The sequence below is a fragment of the Haliaeetus leucocephalus genome, unplaced genomic scaffold (assembly GCF_000737465.1).
Source record: "Haliaeetus leucocephalus isolate CR32 unplaced genomic scaffold, Haliaeetus_leucocephalus-4.0 Scaffold147, whole genome shotgun sequence".
In the NCBI taxonomy this organism is placed as follows: domain Eukaryota; kingdom Metazoa; phylum Chordata; class Aves; order Accipitriformes; family Accipitridae; genus Haliaeetus; species Haliaeetus leucocephalus.
Genome location: NW_010972583.1, coordinates 1,929,835 through 1,948,210, shown reverse-complemented (window position 1 = coordinate 1,948,210; position 18,376 = coordinate 1,929,835). Strand labels below are relative to the sequence as shown.

General features: G+C 39.7%; 1 protein-coding gene across 1 annotated transcript in view; it reads right to left on the bottom strand.

The window, feature by feature from the left end:
- Positions 1 to 2,107: 2,107 nt before the first annotated feature.
- The window catches only part of SERBP1 (SERPINE1 mRNA binding protein 1), a 16,561-nt gene continuing 292 nt past the window's right edge, over positions 2,108 to 18,376 (bottom strand). The window contains exons 2-9 of the mRNA XM_010561537.1: positions 15,342 to 15,519; positions 14,254 to 14,391; positions 14,041 to 14,112; positions 13,386 to 13,460; positions 10,820 to 10,997; positions 4,816 to 4,989; positions 3,771 to 3,809; positions 2,108 to 2,507 (exon numbers count right to left, since the gene is read on the bottom strand). Of these exons, the coding sequence (XP_010559839.1) occupies positions 2,451 to 2,507; positions 3,771 to 3,809; positions 4,816 to 4,989; positions 10,820 to 10,997; positions 13,386 to 13,460; positions 14,041 to 14,112; positions 14,254 to 14,391; positions 15,342 to 15,519 (911 nt within the window). The 3' untranslated portion in view covers positions 2,108 to 2,450. The remainder of the gene's footprint in view (positions 2,508 to 3,770; positions 3,810 to 4,815; positions 4,990 to 10,819; positions 10,998 to 13,385; positions 13,461 to 14,040; positions 14,113 to 14,253; positions 14,392 to 15,341; positions 15,520 to 18,376) is intronic.

The following is an 18,376-nucleotide window of genomic DNA, read 5'->3' as shown; positions in this document are numbered from 1 at the left end:
CTGGACCTCTTGGGACAGAACCTAGATGAGACGCTATTAACCTAAGTGGTTTCATCTCCATGTGTTTTCATGACATTTTTAAAAGAGCATGAAAATAAACCTTTATTTCAGTTAACACCCACCAATATTAAAGATATATGTTCACAGTTTTAGTTCTTGACACAAATGGACTGAAAGAGGCAAATTTACATCTATCAGAACAGCAGACGGACCAATTGTTAAGTACAAGCTGTCTTAAAAATCATACGTGACATGCCATTTGGGAAACTGCTCTATGCTCTAAAGCAGAAGGGGAAAGCTTCTGACCAAATCTGGCTAGCAGGGCCCCAAACGACTGCCTGGCTGGCCCAGAAGTCATCTGGAAAAAAAAAATGCTGAGTGGCAACTAAAACAGCAAATATACAGTTTGCGTAAGGGGAGGAAGGTTTATGTCGCAGAGAAAGCTTTTCCATAAGTGTGTTTCTGCATATCAAGGCATTTGTTTAATTGTATTATCCAAGGTGTCCCTAACACTGGAACTGCAACACATTCTACCAAACCACAAAGGGAGAAGGGAAGAGGAACAACTAACTCAGTGCTGGACCTGCAACAGCCCCCACACTGAGCACCTGTGTGAGATCAGCTCAGAGTCAGGAGAAATGAACCAAGAGATTTTACCATCCACTGTTTGAAAACTTGCCTCCTTCTCACAGCCTGGTATTTTAAACTATAGGTGAGTGCACTAAAAAGTCTAATCCAATGATATTAACAGTGGTTTACAACAAAAACTTTTGTAGAAAATAGTTCAGATAAAGCAAGCCAGCTAAACACCACAATTAAGGAGTTTGATATTTCATATTCAAAGGTCTCCAATATTTTTTGCCTGTCCTGTACAGCTTTTAAAAAAATAGGGCGTTACCTTTTGTTTTCTATCTACCTAGTTAAGAAACTACAAATATGTTATAAGCTGTCCAAAGTGTAAAACATTAAATAAAATGAGAAACCTGTTTCTAGTCTCCTAACAAATGCTGCAGATAAAAATGCTAAGAAACCCTCATTATTAGTCATTCTCTCAACTCCTTTTGTGTCCTGAAGTGGTTAAGTTCCTGTTCACAGGGATTAAATTAAACCTATGGCAAATTTCTACAGGGGTGGAAAGGGTTTCTTACAATCGCTCTCTGAAAAACATTCATTTGTCAACTAGCAATCAGATCTCAAACACTGCACAAATCCAGAACAAAACTTTGACGGAGAGGTTATGTGTTGGGGGTTTGTTTTGCGTCGTCTTGTTGTATGGCGCATAGATTGCAATGTCCCCATCTGAAACGGTAAAGCCAAAACTCCCTCCTGCCAGACCCAGCCAAGGCCTGCGGTTTCTTCTTCAGAAGACCTGCCACTGTCAGAGCAGTGCTGTGGATACATCAGGTACTGATGTACTCGTGTCAAGAGGCTGTGCTGCTAAATTCCACGTCCCAGACGGAGTCCGGAAGGACTACCGGAGCAACAGCTACCACCTTTCCCCACCTCCCAGCTCCAACAACAGGAAAGGTTACTCTAATCTACAGGGTACCCTCTCAAACAAAAAGCATAGGTAATTTAAAAAGTTTTTTTTTTTTGCCAACAAAGCATCTTGTTCTGTTGAAGGGAGGAGGAGGGAATAAAGGTAAAAAGCGTGAGTGAAAGGTGTAATACGTTAATTTTAAAAAACTGTTTAGACCAATTATCCACACATCATTGCTGGATCAATACACAGGTATTTAACTATAAACCAATGTGCTTTGAATCTTTTTCAAGTATCTGGTATCAATTTTGTATAAAGATTTTGAGTAAACAAACTACCAAACATAGATGAAAAATGACTGTTTTTCCAAGTCTGAAATTAAGCATTAAAACTAAAGTACTCCAGGAGTTAGTATTCCATACAGCACTAACAGTCTGCCAAATTAAAATTCCACATATTCCAAAAGACCATGGGCTGATAAAAATCTGCTAAGCAGGAATTAAGAAAACGGAAATAGTGTGCAATAATTAAAACCCAGTTTGTAGTTTGGGGAAAATGTCTAAAATCCTGAAATTAAAAAAAAAACAAAAAAACCCACAAATGAAGTGAAAGCTTTTAACTGGTACACACTGTTCACACCTATATTTCAAGTTTGGAAACGCATATTTTCAAGCAGCAATACAAAAAAGTATCCATGAAGAATGCATAATCTCTGAAAAAATTATGAAAACATCCCTGCTACCATTACATTTCTAAATACAAAACTGACTACCATATTGTTGCTTCTGTGTAGCGAGAGAAGTTCATTTTCAAAACAGATAAAATTCAGTCTTTAGGTGTGAATGGTATGAATGACAGGCTTTTTTTTTTTTTTTTTTTTTTTAAATTTCTTAGTTGTTTAGGATCCTTAAGCATGCAAGCCTCGGAGAGGAAGGCCCGACGAGGGCAGGGTTGGCTTATGACATCCAGTTTAGGACAGAGCTGGGAAAGCCTCTGGGTCATCTACATCAGGAGCAGAAGCACTTGACTGAAAGAGAAACATCAGAAAGTTATTACCTTCAGCAGCACCAAGCCCTACCGCATTTCTAATTCTTCACACATTACCAAGTCCTTCCATTTGCCAGGCAAACACAGGCTCGGCGCACAGCTGAGCTGGGCAGTGGGAGATGTTAGGACCGCTCAACTGCGGGCCCAGGCTGGGGCCCAGCCAGCGGGGACGGGGACAAGGTTAAGGCTCTGTCCCTGTGCAGACAGGCTGGGCAGCACTTGCACGGGGCAGCTGCAGGCAGGGGGACTGCCGGCACCCAAGACAAACGGGGCTAGGAATTCTTCCTTGTAAAAACTACTTTAACCTGAACCCTATTCAACAGGGAAATACCAGGATTCAAAGGAGTACACAGTACAGCAGAGTCAGCAGTCTAGCACTGGACAAATTACTACAAGAGCAACTTCCCCCCCCCCCATGATAAACAACACTTTTTATTCCAAGAAGGACTAGGCAGTCTCCTATACTACTTTTTGAATCAAAGCTATCTGAAGAGGCACTATAGGCAAACAGACCATGTCTGCGCACGATTATCGCACAAGGTTACAAGTACATTTCTCTTTCCATTCCTAAATAGATCCCTACATGTGGACCTATGCTATTCTACTAGCACATAACCATCAATTCTTACTGAGGGACACAACTGAAGTTTTACAGAAAAGGCCTGTTCATAGCACAAATGATGTTTCACACATTTAGTTTTTCCCCAGTCACAAACCAGCTGTTGATAAACAGAATTTTTGTGCCAACCTAGCCCTAGAAATTCATACATTAACCAAGAATCTCCTCAGTGCTTCCCAACAGGTTTTTTTAAAAGGCTCTGTACCACACCTAAAACAGTGCTGCCACGAAATGCAGAAATTAAGTATTTTAGAATACTTTAGAAATTCTTCACTTTGTCCATGAGGGATGTGGAAGAGAGGAAGAGTAGGAAGAGCCAGGATAGTGGAATTTCCTGTAAACGTATTCATTTATCAAGAGATATATTTAAACCGTTTCAATAAAAGTTGTATCAATACCTGTAGTGTCTTAGTCTTGCCTAGAGAAGTACCCAGCCCACAAACTAGAGTTAAAAAGTAATAGCAGGGTCTGAAACCTATAGCTTTAGCATCTCCATTTGCTCATTAGACAAAAGCAGAAAGCAAACTAAAAAAGCCAATGCACTGCAGGAGGGGTTAGTTTACAGTCCCTGTAACAGGAGGGCCTTTTTCACAGGTATTGTAAGTGCCAGCAGAGATCACCAACCTGGTTGGGTGTGTGGATCACATCAAACTCCTTAACCAACTGGAAGGAAATAAACAAAGTCAACATAAAATAAGCTGCAGAAAAGTTTTTAACTACTTTATGACAGCATTCTTGAAGAAGCAAGATGCCATATTAGTGAAACAACTCAGAGCAAACACCACCACCATTTAATTTCAATTCCTTAAAATTTTCTTATGTTGGTATCAGGAAAGAGCTTTCCAACTAATAAGCCTAAAACTTAAAGTGATCCAGTGTAAAAGAGAAAACAAAACCAGTGTCCTAGAAGAGACAAAAAAGAGCAAGTCTGGTCTATGTGAAGAAAGTCAAACCACACAGACTGACCTCATTTTCTATTGAGTAACAATTTGATTAGATGCATTTAAGCCAAGTAAAGTGATCCAGATCAAATCAAATCTTTTCTGTAGCTATACTATGGTGCTTCAACTTTACATGTTCTCTCCCCAACCCCATTCAGTACTTTTCCTGAGTATTTCCTTGGGGCTTCAGGACCAGGAGGAAAAAAATTACTGCAGATTAGAAAAAAAACCAGAGAATCCTATTTCCACATGAAAACTCTAAATTCCTCAAATTCAAGATATAACATGCAGCCGTAAAACCAGTCTTTCACCCCCAACAGGTCATAATGCAGGTACACCGCCCTGACTGTGTCTGAAAATAACCGCTCTAGCACTTGTGGTTCTGCTCTGGCACAAACAGAAGCATCTCACGGTACATTCAGATCTGTCCATACCAAAGAGTCATTTTTGGGGTTTAGACACAAAGATGGGCACTTCTTTTTTTAACCCAACCTACTCCCCACCCTCCCTTTTTTGTGTTTAACAAGAACACTGCTAAAACATTCATCCTTTTGTCCTAACAGTAACCTAGTTTAAAGTAAGCTTGTAAGAATAGGACACTTGGTTTTAAAACACGGTGTTTGTTGTCAGAGCATCTCCCCCAGAAAGAAGAGAGACACTCTCTGTATGAAAATCCTAATAATAACTGAAACTAATCTCCTTTGTAGATGAAAGCTGTAGCTACTTACCTTGTCAGTTCTGCCTCCACGGCTGGCCCTGCCACCACGTCCTCGGCCACCCCGTCCCCCTCTGCCACCACGTCCGGGGCGGCCGAGGTCTCCAAAGTTGATCTCCAGCTGGGATGTAATATCGTTTGCTGGCTTGCGGAAGTGGTGATCCATTACAGAGTCCTCAGCATGAGCCTGAAATGAGCGTTTCTTCATGAGTAAGAACAATCACCAAAAGAAACGTTTTCATCTGTAGTTGCACTCTTACCACCACAGCATATGTGTTCGCCTCCAAATGTACTCCCAAACTGATGATTACCTTGATCGATTCAAGTGAAAAGGTAGTGCAGGAATTGTTAGGAATCAAGTTATACCACTTGTCCAGACAACCAAACCACATACAGGTAATCAAATAAGCACTTGAGCAAACAAAGGTATTTTGCATTTCCGAGACAATTCAAGGAAGCTCTGGAGTTCATTCAGAGGAACATGTTTAGGCTTATCTGAGACCAAACTATCACCAAGCCAGTAGAGAACCTCATTTTCTAGCATTTCTCTTCTTCTCACTTCGTATCCTGAGAAATCTTCAGGTTCTATCAATTCATTGCATTCTTTTTAAATACTTACTTTGTAACCCATCCTTATTTTTCTCAATGGGTATTTTACCCTTTCTCATTTGCTTAGCCCTGTATAAATATTTAAAACAAGGCAGATGGCAAGAATCCCTTACTGGTTTGCATTAGTCATAACAAACAGCAAACGAGGCATAAACAGATCAAACACAATGTAACTGAAGTAGCTAAAACATTAATGCTAAAACAGAGAACCACTCTCACCAATTACGCTAAAAAATACAACTCTCACCACCTTTGCCATGATACAACATTCTCTTACAGCTGGCTGGTTCCCAGTGCATTCACAGTGAGAAACCTGACCCTCGAGGAGCACGGTATGCACCGAAGAGTTATGTCTAACACCATAAATGCTACTATTCAGCACATTTGAGTATTTAAAATTGTTACACACTGAACACAAAAAGAACCAAGTGTTTTTAACATAATTATTTTTCCTGTTTTGCACAAATAATTCTTCCATGTGGTAAGTCTGGTTTTGGCACCTATGATGATACACAAAATGTAAAACTGACCACACTGGATCAGACCAAGGGTTTATCTAGTCCAGCACTCTGCCTATTACAAGGCCCAATCGTTATGTTTCGGAAACATGACAACATACAATGCTTTCTTTTCCTATAAGCCCCAAACTTCTGGCACAGCAATTATCAGTTTGCTTGGTTTTTTTCCTACAGAAGTGCCATGTTCAACCTGAAGCTCCTGACTCTTAACTTACTTTTCTTGTGGTGTAATTACACAATATGCTGACTTTCAAAGGCAACATATTGTGCAATTAAGCCCTATACCCTTTAATTACCTTTTGTGGATCCTTCATAAGGTAGCCAATGGATACACAGAGGTCTGCAGTCAAACAGCTGAAAGCTGCTTACAGGGATTTCTTGAGTCAGTCACAAGCACCATAATGTACAGAGCCATAAACAGCCTTCTCCCCCACCAATCTAATTACCCCTTTACGTGCCCAGCTGTACGTTTGACCTCCACAATGTCCTGCAGTGGAGAGCACTGCAATTTAATTAGAGACAATGAGAAATACCCCTCCATGCTGCTTTATTTCAAATATATTTCACTGGGATGTATTCCATGTAACAACTAGTCCTCATCCCACTCCTGATATTATAGATTTGAATTGTACATCCTTCCCCCAGAGACTGCTTTTCCAAACTTAAGAAGTTTGCCTAAGCAGTTATTTTTCAGAGAAAAGTCATTCCACACCTCAGCCTGATGAGGCACTACTCAAATGTAAGTACACCAACAATCTGTAAAACAGTACACAGTACCTCTTCTTTATCGTTTTGATTCCTTTCTTACGACTTAATATTTTATCTACACTTTTGATCACTGCAGGGTACGAGATTATATTTTCAATTTAAGGGAAGTCATATGACATTCTCTTTTGTGAGAGGTAGTATCTATGCATTTCCTTCCCTACACTGTTATTGCTTAAAAAAGAAACACTGCAGTCTACCAAAACCATTGCATTTTCACAACTTTGGTTTAACCACTAAACCAACAAATAGCAAATTCTACATGTAACCCGATGATGTCTTTAACCAACATAACTAAAGCTAATTTAGAACACCAATACAAGACTTGGCATATTCTCCTCATCCTCTTCTGTCACTTAGGTGATGACAGTCAGTCACAGAGATACCGTACAAATTGCTTATTCTGAATCGCCTTTGGAGGCATTTAATTTATATGTATTGGCAACTCTCAATAAGTCTTCTGATCTAATAACCGATAGCTTCTTGAAGGCATTGCTGCACTTATGGGTCTTGGGGAAGGCTGTCAAAAATTAAGAACAAGCTACTAGCGGACAGGGGACCAAAGCAGACAGTGAGATATGGAAAAACAACAGCAACAACAAAAAATAAAAAGACTCATGATAGAAGCATTTATGATAAGGTTGGAATTCAGGTCAATTAGGAGCAAGGGTACTAATTATGAAGGGTCCTATATGGTGCACAGTTAGACAACAGGCATGGACAGAAGAGCTTCATATTGTATCTACTTGTATTCTCCATTTTTGTGACTTCTTAATATCCAGACCTTCATTTCAGAAGGGGCTCATATTAAAACACAGGTTATTACCAGTTAGATATAAAGGATCAGTACCTCATTTGACTCCAGCAGACTCCCCTGCATTTCTGTCATCGCCTTTGTCTGATGAAAGTTGCGTGTCCACGCCAAAGTGACAAAAGGAACAAAGGGAGAAAACAAAAGGAAGAAATGAGACCAACTACATACAGAAACAACAGGTAATAAGGTCACATGAACTTGCTGGGTACAGATGTCACTGAGCACACGAAGCAGCAAAAGGATGAGATCAACAGCTGTGCAAGCATCCAGAAAGACTAGAGGATAGACTACACCACAGGCGTGGAGACAAGAGAAAGCTCAGACCGATACCAAAAAAGTTTAACACAAGCTGCTGGAAACTCTAGTAGAGACCACGTGTGCAGCCTGATCCCTAGCACACCTCAATACATCAGGCACACCGTGTACAGAACTAGACAGATAAGAGGGTGGGATGTTTAAAACTACTGTTAATGAGAAAAGGTTTCTGCACAGGCTGGATTCAAGAGTCATTCCTCCAAATTTTGAGGAGATGAACTATTCTTTTCCAAAACATATTTCACAGTCTCCGTTTGCAACCTCCTCTAAGGAAGCGATTAGATCAGCAAGAAAGTTTGAAGGCACAGGAAAGAGGCATGGCACAGCAGATACAGAGTAGGAATTGATCTACTACAGGGGTATCAGTCTTTCCAGGAGACCTGCATCCAACTTTTTGAACAAATTTTAGGAACTCTCCACAACGTAACTCCTTCCCATTTTTTGTTCAGCTGCACCAGCAGAACTTAAAAGACTGAAACCACTAAACCAGCTGCGGAGAAGGAACAAAGATCTCTCTTTTATGGCATAACCCAATCTCCTGGAAAGAGTCTCATTAGACTAGGGCTGCCAATACACGCTGCCAATACACATGGATTTCATATTAAACCAGCAAGAATCCAAGACCAAATTAAGAGTTCATTTTATACAAAGTATCACTTTCTAGTAATTGCATAGCAAACCTGGAAAAGAGGAAAGACCTCAGACAGGGCCAAGTTTCACCCCTCAGTGAAGAGCGCAAGTCAGAGGAGGAGGAGGACAGCTCTTTCACAAGACTAAGGCAGATGAACAGTACTAGATCCTCATACTCCCTTTTCCCACAGACTCCTAGGACATTCTCCCAATGTCACCCAATGAGGGTGGTCATCACAACGCTTCAATCCAAATTTCTGAGAAAATCTACTGGGGCACATTGTGATTTTTCAGCTGTAAGAGTACAGAAGATCTGGGGCTGAAACACAGAATTTACCTATAAACCAAGTCACTTCCACACATCAATGCCCTTCTTTATCAATAAGAATCACAGAAACCTTACACCAACCTTAATTTCATGACTCGTAAGTATGTCCAAGAGGACAAACAGAAAAAGAACAGCAGGTGATTGGTAGGTTTTGTTCACAGCTTCTAAATATTCCACCTTCTAAACCTGCTCACAAAAGAGCCACAGTGAAGGCTTTCCTAATGCCTGTATTATAGAGCTATTCTGCTATAATACTTAGCAAAAAACCCCCCACACTGCTTCCCCTGGGATCAGTGAACAATGAATAAGTGAAACGGGGAGAGACATCTGCTGGGCATAAAAAAAAGCAGGCTAAAAGCACCTAGATTTAAGGCAGTTTTGTCAATATCTCACTTCTGTGCTTATACAGCAAGGAGCTGTTAAAACATCCACCTCATTTCTTTGAAGAGAAGTTAACCAAATACACCTCTCAAATAGAACAATCTACTAATTATGTCAGTTCTTCCATGAAAGCAATTCGATTAGTTATTCTCATTGTTTTCATCTGGGTTTTTGAGTTAACTACCAATTCATTTTTCAAAAATACAGTACGGATCTTTCTAGCTTCTAAATTACTCAAGAGTACCACCATCTTATTATACTATCATACATGCAGGTATGTTGAAAAAGACTGTCTTCAGCTGAGTCAATGCCAAATAAATCTGCTTCGGAGAGACTGGGGCTGGGGGAACTTGAAGGACTACAGGTTTAGTAAATCTTGGTAAAGTACATAAAAGAATATGTTTAAACAGAATTACATAACATACAGCAACATTAAGTCTAACTCAATTTCCCTTTTCTACACAAGCCAGAGAAAGCAGTATTTAATGAACATGTCAAATACTGAACAGCTTAAAGTAAACAGAAAGATATGCATCATTTAAAGAACTGAACTACCTTACACAGCAAGAAAAGAAAATAGCACGACTGTCACAAAGTCAAACTCAGAATGAGTTCAATGAGATTAGAAATGGAGTTTTCATTGGGAAGTACTGAATAGTGCCTCCTCATCTGTATTATGCCCCCAGCTTAAAAGAAAAAAAAGGTGGCAAGGTGCAAGAAAGCAGAAATACTTATTAGAAGACCAAACAGCATATTATGTACTATTTAGTTACTTCAAAGGGTGTCAGAACCATCTGGTACACAACGTTGCAGGCCATGGATTAACAGTGGGCCACTTAAGATATTACAGTGTTAAAAACAAAGATTAATGCAGGGCTGCATTAGAAAACAAGAGCTCTCAGCACCTCCCTCCCCTTCTGAAGTGAAGGAGTATGTCTCTCCTTGCCACTCTCACTCTCTTGGAACAGAATAATTAAAATTTTGTAATGACTGAAATGCGTATGCTTGAGAAACTACAATTTTAAAATAATTCTACACCAACTACATGGAATATCACTGAAGCATCCAAATGTATTCCACCTGGTTTCTCAAAACCTTCAAGGGCACTTGTCTATATAATACTATAAAATGAGAACATACCTAGGTTACAAACTTAAGATACACAGCTTAGATATTAAGGTGTTTGAGGCATGACCAGTATTTCTTCAGCCTTCCATCATGTTTAGCAAGCACCATAAATCTGTGTACTGCATAAGACTAACAAGAGATGCTAAATAACATAAGCTTCCTTTAAAAAAAGCAAATAAATAAATTTGGTATCGACAAACTTTTTCTAAAATGCTCACCAAGAGACAGTCCTTACAAAGCCACCTGCCCAGATGCAGCAGTATTCCAGTCTTATCTCTAGATTATATGACGATACGCACCAACATAAGGGTACAGATCAACTGCTAAAACTAACCACAGTAAGAATGGCTACTTACTCTACTGCGTAACTGCAGTTTTATTAAGAGAAATGTTCTTCCCACTTTAAAAACTTTTAGCTACAGGTCAGCATCACAAAGAATAAGAGTCCCCACTCCAAGAAGTGGAATATTTCCATCAACAGAAAAACCTATACAGTCTCGATACTAGCAAATATTGAAAATCACTTTACCTCCTCGCTCTTTGACTTGTGAAGAACAAATCCTTTTTTCCATTGCCCATCAGCACCCTCATTTGGTTTACGGATGTTGAACTCAACTTTTGCACGATCCTTACTTTGAATAGCTTTCCACTCATCCAGGGTCATTTCCTTAGGACCTTCTTCCTTAACTTCTTCAACCTCATTCTCTCTGTAGTGAATTCATGGATATTATGATCATGACTTAGAACTCAATTCTAGACACAACAAATTCAAAATCAGTTGTTAATCAGCATCAGATTTTTAAAAGTTCATCAAGTATTTAGCAGTTAAGAGGTGTATATAAAAACCCCTCACTTCCACCACTCAGAAAGCACACATGAAAAATCATCTCCTTCAGCCAGCACCAAAAAAAAACCCCTGAAAAAACAAAACCCCAAAACACAGCCAGACACCTTTAAGCAACTAAATGGTGAGCACAGCACAGTAAAATGTTAAAATTAACACTGACCCATGCCATCTATTCTCCACATTAATGACAATTTTCTTTACAAATATGAAAGCCCAACTTCTGCAATGGACTTGTTTGGAGCTTTGTCCCCCCTTTTTTGAGATACCTCTCTCCCAAAGGTTCAAGTTAAGGCAGTGAGAGAGAACTTGTTCTTACCACAATTTTCACACTTTTTATTTTTTTAAAAACCAGAATTTAATCAGCTTTGGATAGCCTGCTTTCTTTACTGAACCAAAGACAATTATTAGTTTCCCAGCTAACTGAAACAATTTTTACTTTCAGCTAACTTGAAAAAACAACAGCATACAACTCAGTTACTTGTGCAATATATCACCTCATTGCAAATCTTTGGTGCCTCTACCTTCTGCCAAAAAGCTACTTTTGAGTAAAACACACAACGACTATCCTCAATAATAGATCATGTTCCAACTACAAAGGCAGTCGATCCTCTAATTCTTCAGTGTGTTTATGCAACTAAATTTCTGATTTATAGAAAACTAGTGCCTTATACGTGCAGCAAAAAGATCATGAAAGCCTCAACTTAACAGAAAAAGTCTTCATTTTGTAGCCATTAATTTTGATGTAATCATGCAAAAGTTTTATGTAAAAATTACTGTATTTCAATTTTTTCTCATTTTGTAGGACAGAATGATTTTTGACATGGTATAATATTCAGAAGCACCTTTTCCGTTCAAGGCAAAGATACTACCCCTCAGTATTCTGCACATTTTACTGCAGTAAAACATCCTACGGTTCTGCTGAAACATTTAGGTTAGAGATCCACACCAAACCAGCCAACCTGAAAAACTAACCCATGTAAAGATGCTTTTCTATAAAGATAACTGATGGATTACTACAGATGTGTTATGCTTGAAACTGAGTACACAATTTCTGCAGATTTGAGGAAGAAGAAAAAAACCATACAAATAGCCCGCAGAATTTTGCGGATAACTGATCTGCACATGGATGGGTCAGTATCTGGTCAAGCACCAGGACACTGCTACTAACCAAGACCCAGGAAATACTGCAGACATGGCAAATTTAGTATATCCACATTTCCAATAAATGTAATTTTTTTTAAGGACCAGCTAGCTAGCATTTTCTGTCCAACGTCCGAGCTGTAATTCCTTAAAAATTCTCATACTACTTCTGTATACAAGATGACCTTAACCTTGGACCACCACAAGCTTGGAGAAGTAACAGCATTTAGTCTTTTTTCAGTTAAGCTAAATCCATATCTTATTCTCTACGACGCAGTAATTTTAGCCTCTCTACCGCTGCTAACCGAAGTTATTAATGAGGAAATCAAGCTATAGCAATTTCCACATTAGAAACCTCATGCAAACAAGTATTTCAAAATTCTATCTTATCTGTTTGCCATTTTCTTTTGAATCCACCATGAAGCACGTTCCTCATTAAAATACAGTATTCTATTTTACTAAGCTACCATAAAAATTTGTATCGCGTTTTTACATCAACTGTTAAGTATCACTACTGCTCATTCTGCTTCTCTAGTTACTCTATTTCATTCATCCAGTCCCTGGTTTCTTCTGTAATAGTGTCCAAGCAGAATGAGAAGCAATCAAGTTTAACTTTGAAAATTGCCTGCATACACAGAAGTTAGACAACGGAAGAGATACAACCTTTCTTCTACAGGCTAGTCAGCAGTCTCAACAGTTGTTTTGAAAAAATGAAGTTTAAAAAAAACTGCTTTGCACTGCCAGAAGAATCTTTTGTCCCTTTTTCTTGGTTGTTCTACCTAGTTATGAGCACAGCTGCTTTTAGATTGGGTACTTGGGAGCTGCAATCCTGAGACCCTAAGCGTCTTAGAACCGATTATTAATAACTAAATCTGAAAGTGACCTAAGAGCCTGCATGACACTAATGAACAGTTTCAAGATAACAATTTTTAGACATGCAGTTTTTGAAGAAACAATCTTTCAGCAGCACTGTAGATAATTTCATATCTACTGAAGAAAATATAATCTGGGTTTGGCAAAACAGAAGTAGGAATAAATATCGGAGGTTAGAGGCAAAGTAATACTACCTCTGAAGCAATCAAAGAACATTAAGAGGGGTGGTACTCACTTATTTTCAGAATCAGCAGGCGGATGTTCCTCTCCCTCTGGCGTTTCCTCAGTGACGGCTGACTGATCCAATTCACTGCAATTACATAATGTTTGGAGTTTTGTTTTTTTAACAGTTCATCCCTATTTAAAGCTACGTAAGATTAATGACCAACTTCTATAGCAGATTTACACAACCCACTCTTCTTTAAAAAGATTTCATTAAGGATTGGTGCTCTCTGTGCCTTTTAAATTCTATGCTTTCCACCTTCCTCATGGTTTTCCCCAACACTTACTAGTACCCATTCTGAAAGCCTCCCGCTGTACCTTGAGACACAAAATGGATTTGGGTATTAAAAATACTGTTTTCAATGTAATACTTGTAAAACAGCATGCTTAACCTGACCAAAACTGTTAAAATTAAATTGTTCTATTTTTAGTAAAAGCATTGTTCAAAACCCAGCACAAGACACCCACCCCTTAACAGTGAAGCCATCGCTTATGTTACAAAAAATTGCTAGTTTCCTAAATTCTGAAAAGGCTGCTTTAATAGTGCAGCAAAAATTATCAAAATCAAAGGCAAAAAGGCAGCTAAATCTTTACATTTTGCAAGCCATAAGAAATAGGATTTATTAACATTCTGCTAATAGTTTTCTGAGCAATTACAGATTACTAACGTTAGCTCGTCTTTGACGGTTCCCCAGTTGTGTGATCCACTGCCACCACGCTTGTCCTCATGCTTTAGGCCGCTGAAATGTGAATGTGAAACAGAACTAACAAAACTGAGTTAACATTATAGTGTCCAGATACAGAAATCCAAAGGCAAATTTTAAAACATGTATTAATTGTAAAGAATAGCCAAAAAACAATAGAAAAAGTTAAAGACTTACGATCTATCGCTGCCACTATGTCTGTCAAATTCACGTTTGCCACGAGAGTCAAACCCATCTCCTCTGCCCATTCCACGGCCGCGTCCACGTCCTCTTCCAAGTCCACCACGTCCACGCATAGGTCGGTCAATAATGGGTCTAGCATGGAACAGCCAAACATGAATATTTCACCTCCAAAAATTCACAGCATGGTTTTTAAGGTTTTCTTTTTCTCTTTTGAGAATACTGTTTGCTTACTTTTCCTTTGACAATTACTGTTTGTAACTGTGTCAAGGCTCTCATTTCAATGCCAAATTATTACACTGAAAAAACCCACATACATAATGCCTGCACTTTAGAATCTGGAAACATATGCTCAGAAGGATTACTGTTCATTTGCATCTTCTGGCACTAAATTCCAAAATTTATTGTTTGTATTGTGTTACATAACTAGCTGATACTACAATTTCAATTTAAATCACATTCATCCAACTTACTTTTAAAAGGATTTTAGCTTTGGCTACTAAAATATTTGAACACTGCTTTCCAAACACTTGAGTTCTGGAACCCTCATGATACCTGAGACACTTTATAAATCCTGCCTAGATGCAAGATGTCTTCACCACTTCCAGATCTGAAGCCACTGCAGCCTAGGTGTAAACACCTACATGGACAAACTTTTATTGTCTTTAAGTCAGCCGTACGGATTTAAGCAACAGCTGTAACAGCAAACAAATCTCATCCTGCAGGCAACAGCTATACTCAAGTTCCTTACCCAAGCCATCTGCTATAGATTTAGAGAGGTATGGTGGGTATCTTAATGATTTAAACCGTATTTTCAGTTACACCAATGCAACCGTTCACATTAGGTGACTCCCAGTCCAAAACTTGAGTCAAGTTTGTAAACAAAATCATGGAAAAGGAAAGAAAAGTGTTATGGTCTGCATGACATACGCTCTTCTTGTGACTGACAAAAAAATTAATTCAGTCAATTTAATTTTGATTCAATCAGCTGTTTGTTTGTTTTTTTAACTTAGTAGCAGAAGGCAGGACAGCCCCTTCCTATCAAAGCTAAGACAGTTCTTTGTCACACAAGACAAAATTCTTACTTATCAACAGAAAATTCTCCTCCTTCGCCTTTCTCATCAGCAGGTTTATCAAAGCGGCGCTCACGAGGAGGTCGTCTCTCTGGTCTCCTGTCAATAGGCTTGCCTTCACCCTGCTGTTGCTGCTGCTGCTGCTGATCAGGCCTCCTGCCAATACGTCTTATCCCTGAAACATCAGGCGAAACACATCAACGGAATGTGGAGCTGCTCCCAGAGAGATACTGACTCTAACACTGTAAAAATATTGAAGGTAAGCCGGAATTGAAGTTTTTCTTCTAGCCTTGTGACTAGATAATCTGAGCGACTATACCTTTATAAAAAAGTCCCTGTAGATCATTTGACTCTTCTTATTCACATTTTTACGCAGCATTTCAATCAAATTGTATTTTGTACAAGCGTACATTCTTACAATATTGTAGGAAACAAAACCTGTCAGAGCACACAATACATTAGTAATCTGTGTTAAAACGACAGGGTCAACTTTCAAAGAAGGATCACGGTAAGCAAGATTCCTTTATTCATTTTTATCCGAAAGGTGCTTTTCAGGTAAAACAAGTGGTTTTTATTTTGATGCACACCAAAACGAAGTCAGCATCACTGCACTGGACCCAAGTCCCTGTGCTTCATCCCACCATGCTCTTCTTCGAAACTGTTTTGGCCAGCAGTACTCCCCAGGGCAGGGCACCCTTACCCAGACAGGTGCCACTTGCATCCCCATGAGCAGGCAGCCCAATGCACTAGGTCCTGGTCAGTGACTAAATGGCATGTTCATCCACACCAATCCTCGCAGTCCAATACACACGCTCCCTGACAAAGACTCGCCTCCTTGTGCGCTTATTTAAGAATACACTGTGACACTGAACTGGCTAGCATTCTTCCCTCCCTTTCTATGCCTTCTGAAAGTTTTTGGTTTTTTTGAACAATAACTTCCCATGGGCATTATCTTCTTCACTAAGACATCTGAAGGATCTTCAAATACAGTTTTCTTTTCCACCCATCTGAAAGGCCTGTTTACTCTTCTTTAGAAAGATCTGGACAAACACATTACTCCTTTGTTATACTATTTTCCTGCCAAAACGTTTAGGGAAAAAACACTAAGCAAACCACCAAGGCTGGCTCAAGAATTGTGAACGATCTTTTCAATTAAAAGCTGCCTTTTTTTTTTTTAAATTTTTTAAAGAAATAAGTTCCTGCCTAACAAGCAATGTCACATTTGGGTGGGGCTAAAGAAGTTACAGTTGTAATGATATCCAAGCCAACACACCCACATGAACAATGTCTTTCTTACCTTACAAGCTGTACTTAACGTGAAGCTTGCATGACATACATTGCTTGCTAAGTAGTCCTTACTCCCTGAGGAAACACAGGGGTTAAACTCACTAAGATTTACTTTGAAAAGGACTCAAACTAAGGACAGACCATTTCATTTTAAGAGGTAGAGCTCAGCAAGGAAAGGGAACAGGCCAGTGCCACATAGGAGGTATGCTGCAGAACTGGAATGAATAATCCACGTCTTTTGAATTTCAAGTTCAACACCACGTGCTCAGAAAAACCTGGTTCCCAGTGAAGCCCAACCAAAAATACAAGTTATTTCTTCTTCTTAGTATCACAAAGCTTTGAACTGGTAATTCACCAGCCAAAAAATCTACACCTCTACAGAGTAGTGGAATAGTTTTAAACTGCAATACATTCACACAGAAGTGTGCATACTCGTCGATGCCATGGCATCAAACACCTTTATGATGTTAGAACTACTGTCCCCATAACGAAAAAAAGTAAAAAAAAAAAAATTAAAAAAAATTTTAAAAATCGAAGTTTTCAAACTGGGAAGTGACTTTGTTTACTACAGTGCTCTGTACACACTGCTACAAAAGCAGGCCTGACTTTCTCTGTTTCACTACTATAATAAGCCACGAAATACTTTTTTCATAGTGAAGTAGTGCTTGTTCTTGAAAACAAATGTGAAAACCGGGAGGTAAACATGGACTGCTAGCCCTGCCAAAACCCCTCTGCATTCTCTTGTGTCGGCCAAAGACACTGCCCATGTTTCAGGTTTACCTCATGAGGGACAACACCATAATTCTGTATCTGACTAGTACTTCCAGAGGACACTGGCTTAGCAAATTGCCACTTGGGACAAATTCTTGCATTCCTCACGTGGAAGAGCAACTCTCAAGCGTTAAAGTACAGAAGATCGGTAAGCAAAGAGTACCGTAACACAGCTCCTAACTTCTGCTTCTCACAAGGTGTTTTCAAATAACATTTGGGAGGCCCACTTTCTAAAACAACGAGTATATTAGAACTTTTTCTTCCTTAAAAAGCATAAAACGTGGTGGAGAATCATTTTGCAACATGCACCGCAGTCAGTGCTGAAGTATGAAGATGCTTTCACATAGCACTGTGCTCTTCCGAACTGGCTGCGTTTCTGAAAAGATCGTTTCGAGTTAAACTGCAGTTAGCAAGTGACTTCCTCACCTGCACGTCAAGTGCTGTCACCACATTTTGATGCATTTCAAGGGTGCCAATTTAATCAGAGTTCTGACCAATGCGACAGTGCGCTGAAGTCTGTGCACGGCACAACTGCCTGCGACGGGATGGGACGACAGCTCTCCCTCTTCGTGCAGAGCTGCATCCTACTAATTACCTTGCCCAGAGCATATTCGTTTAACCTACTTATACTTTCTTTTTTCAACAAAGTTTCCCGCGTGGGACGTCTTACGGGTCTACACAAACACGGCTGAGAATTCACCCAACCTGTTATTAAGAGGCAGCCCTCGTTCCTACCAACACCGTTCCCTAGAAAAACGACCCAGGTGAACGTCGAAAAGCCCAGGGACCGCCAGGCACCCCGTCCAATACCTCAGGCCACCCGAAACGCCGTTTAAGTTTAAGGATGCGTTGCTGGCGTTCCTCCAATTCGCCTTAACTCTCCTCCTCCGTGCCCCGCCACCCCGGCACAGACGCCCGACTCCATTTTGAGCGGGCCGCGGGGAACACACCGCCCGCGGCCACGTGTGGCCGGCCAAGCAGGCCCTGCA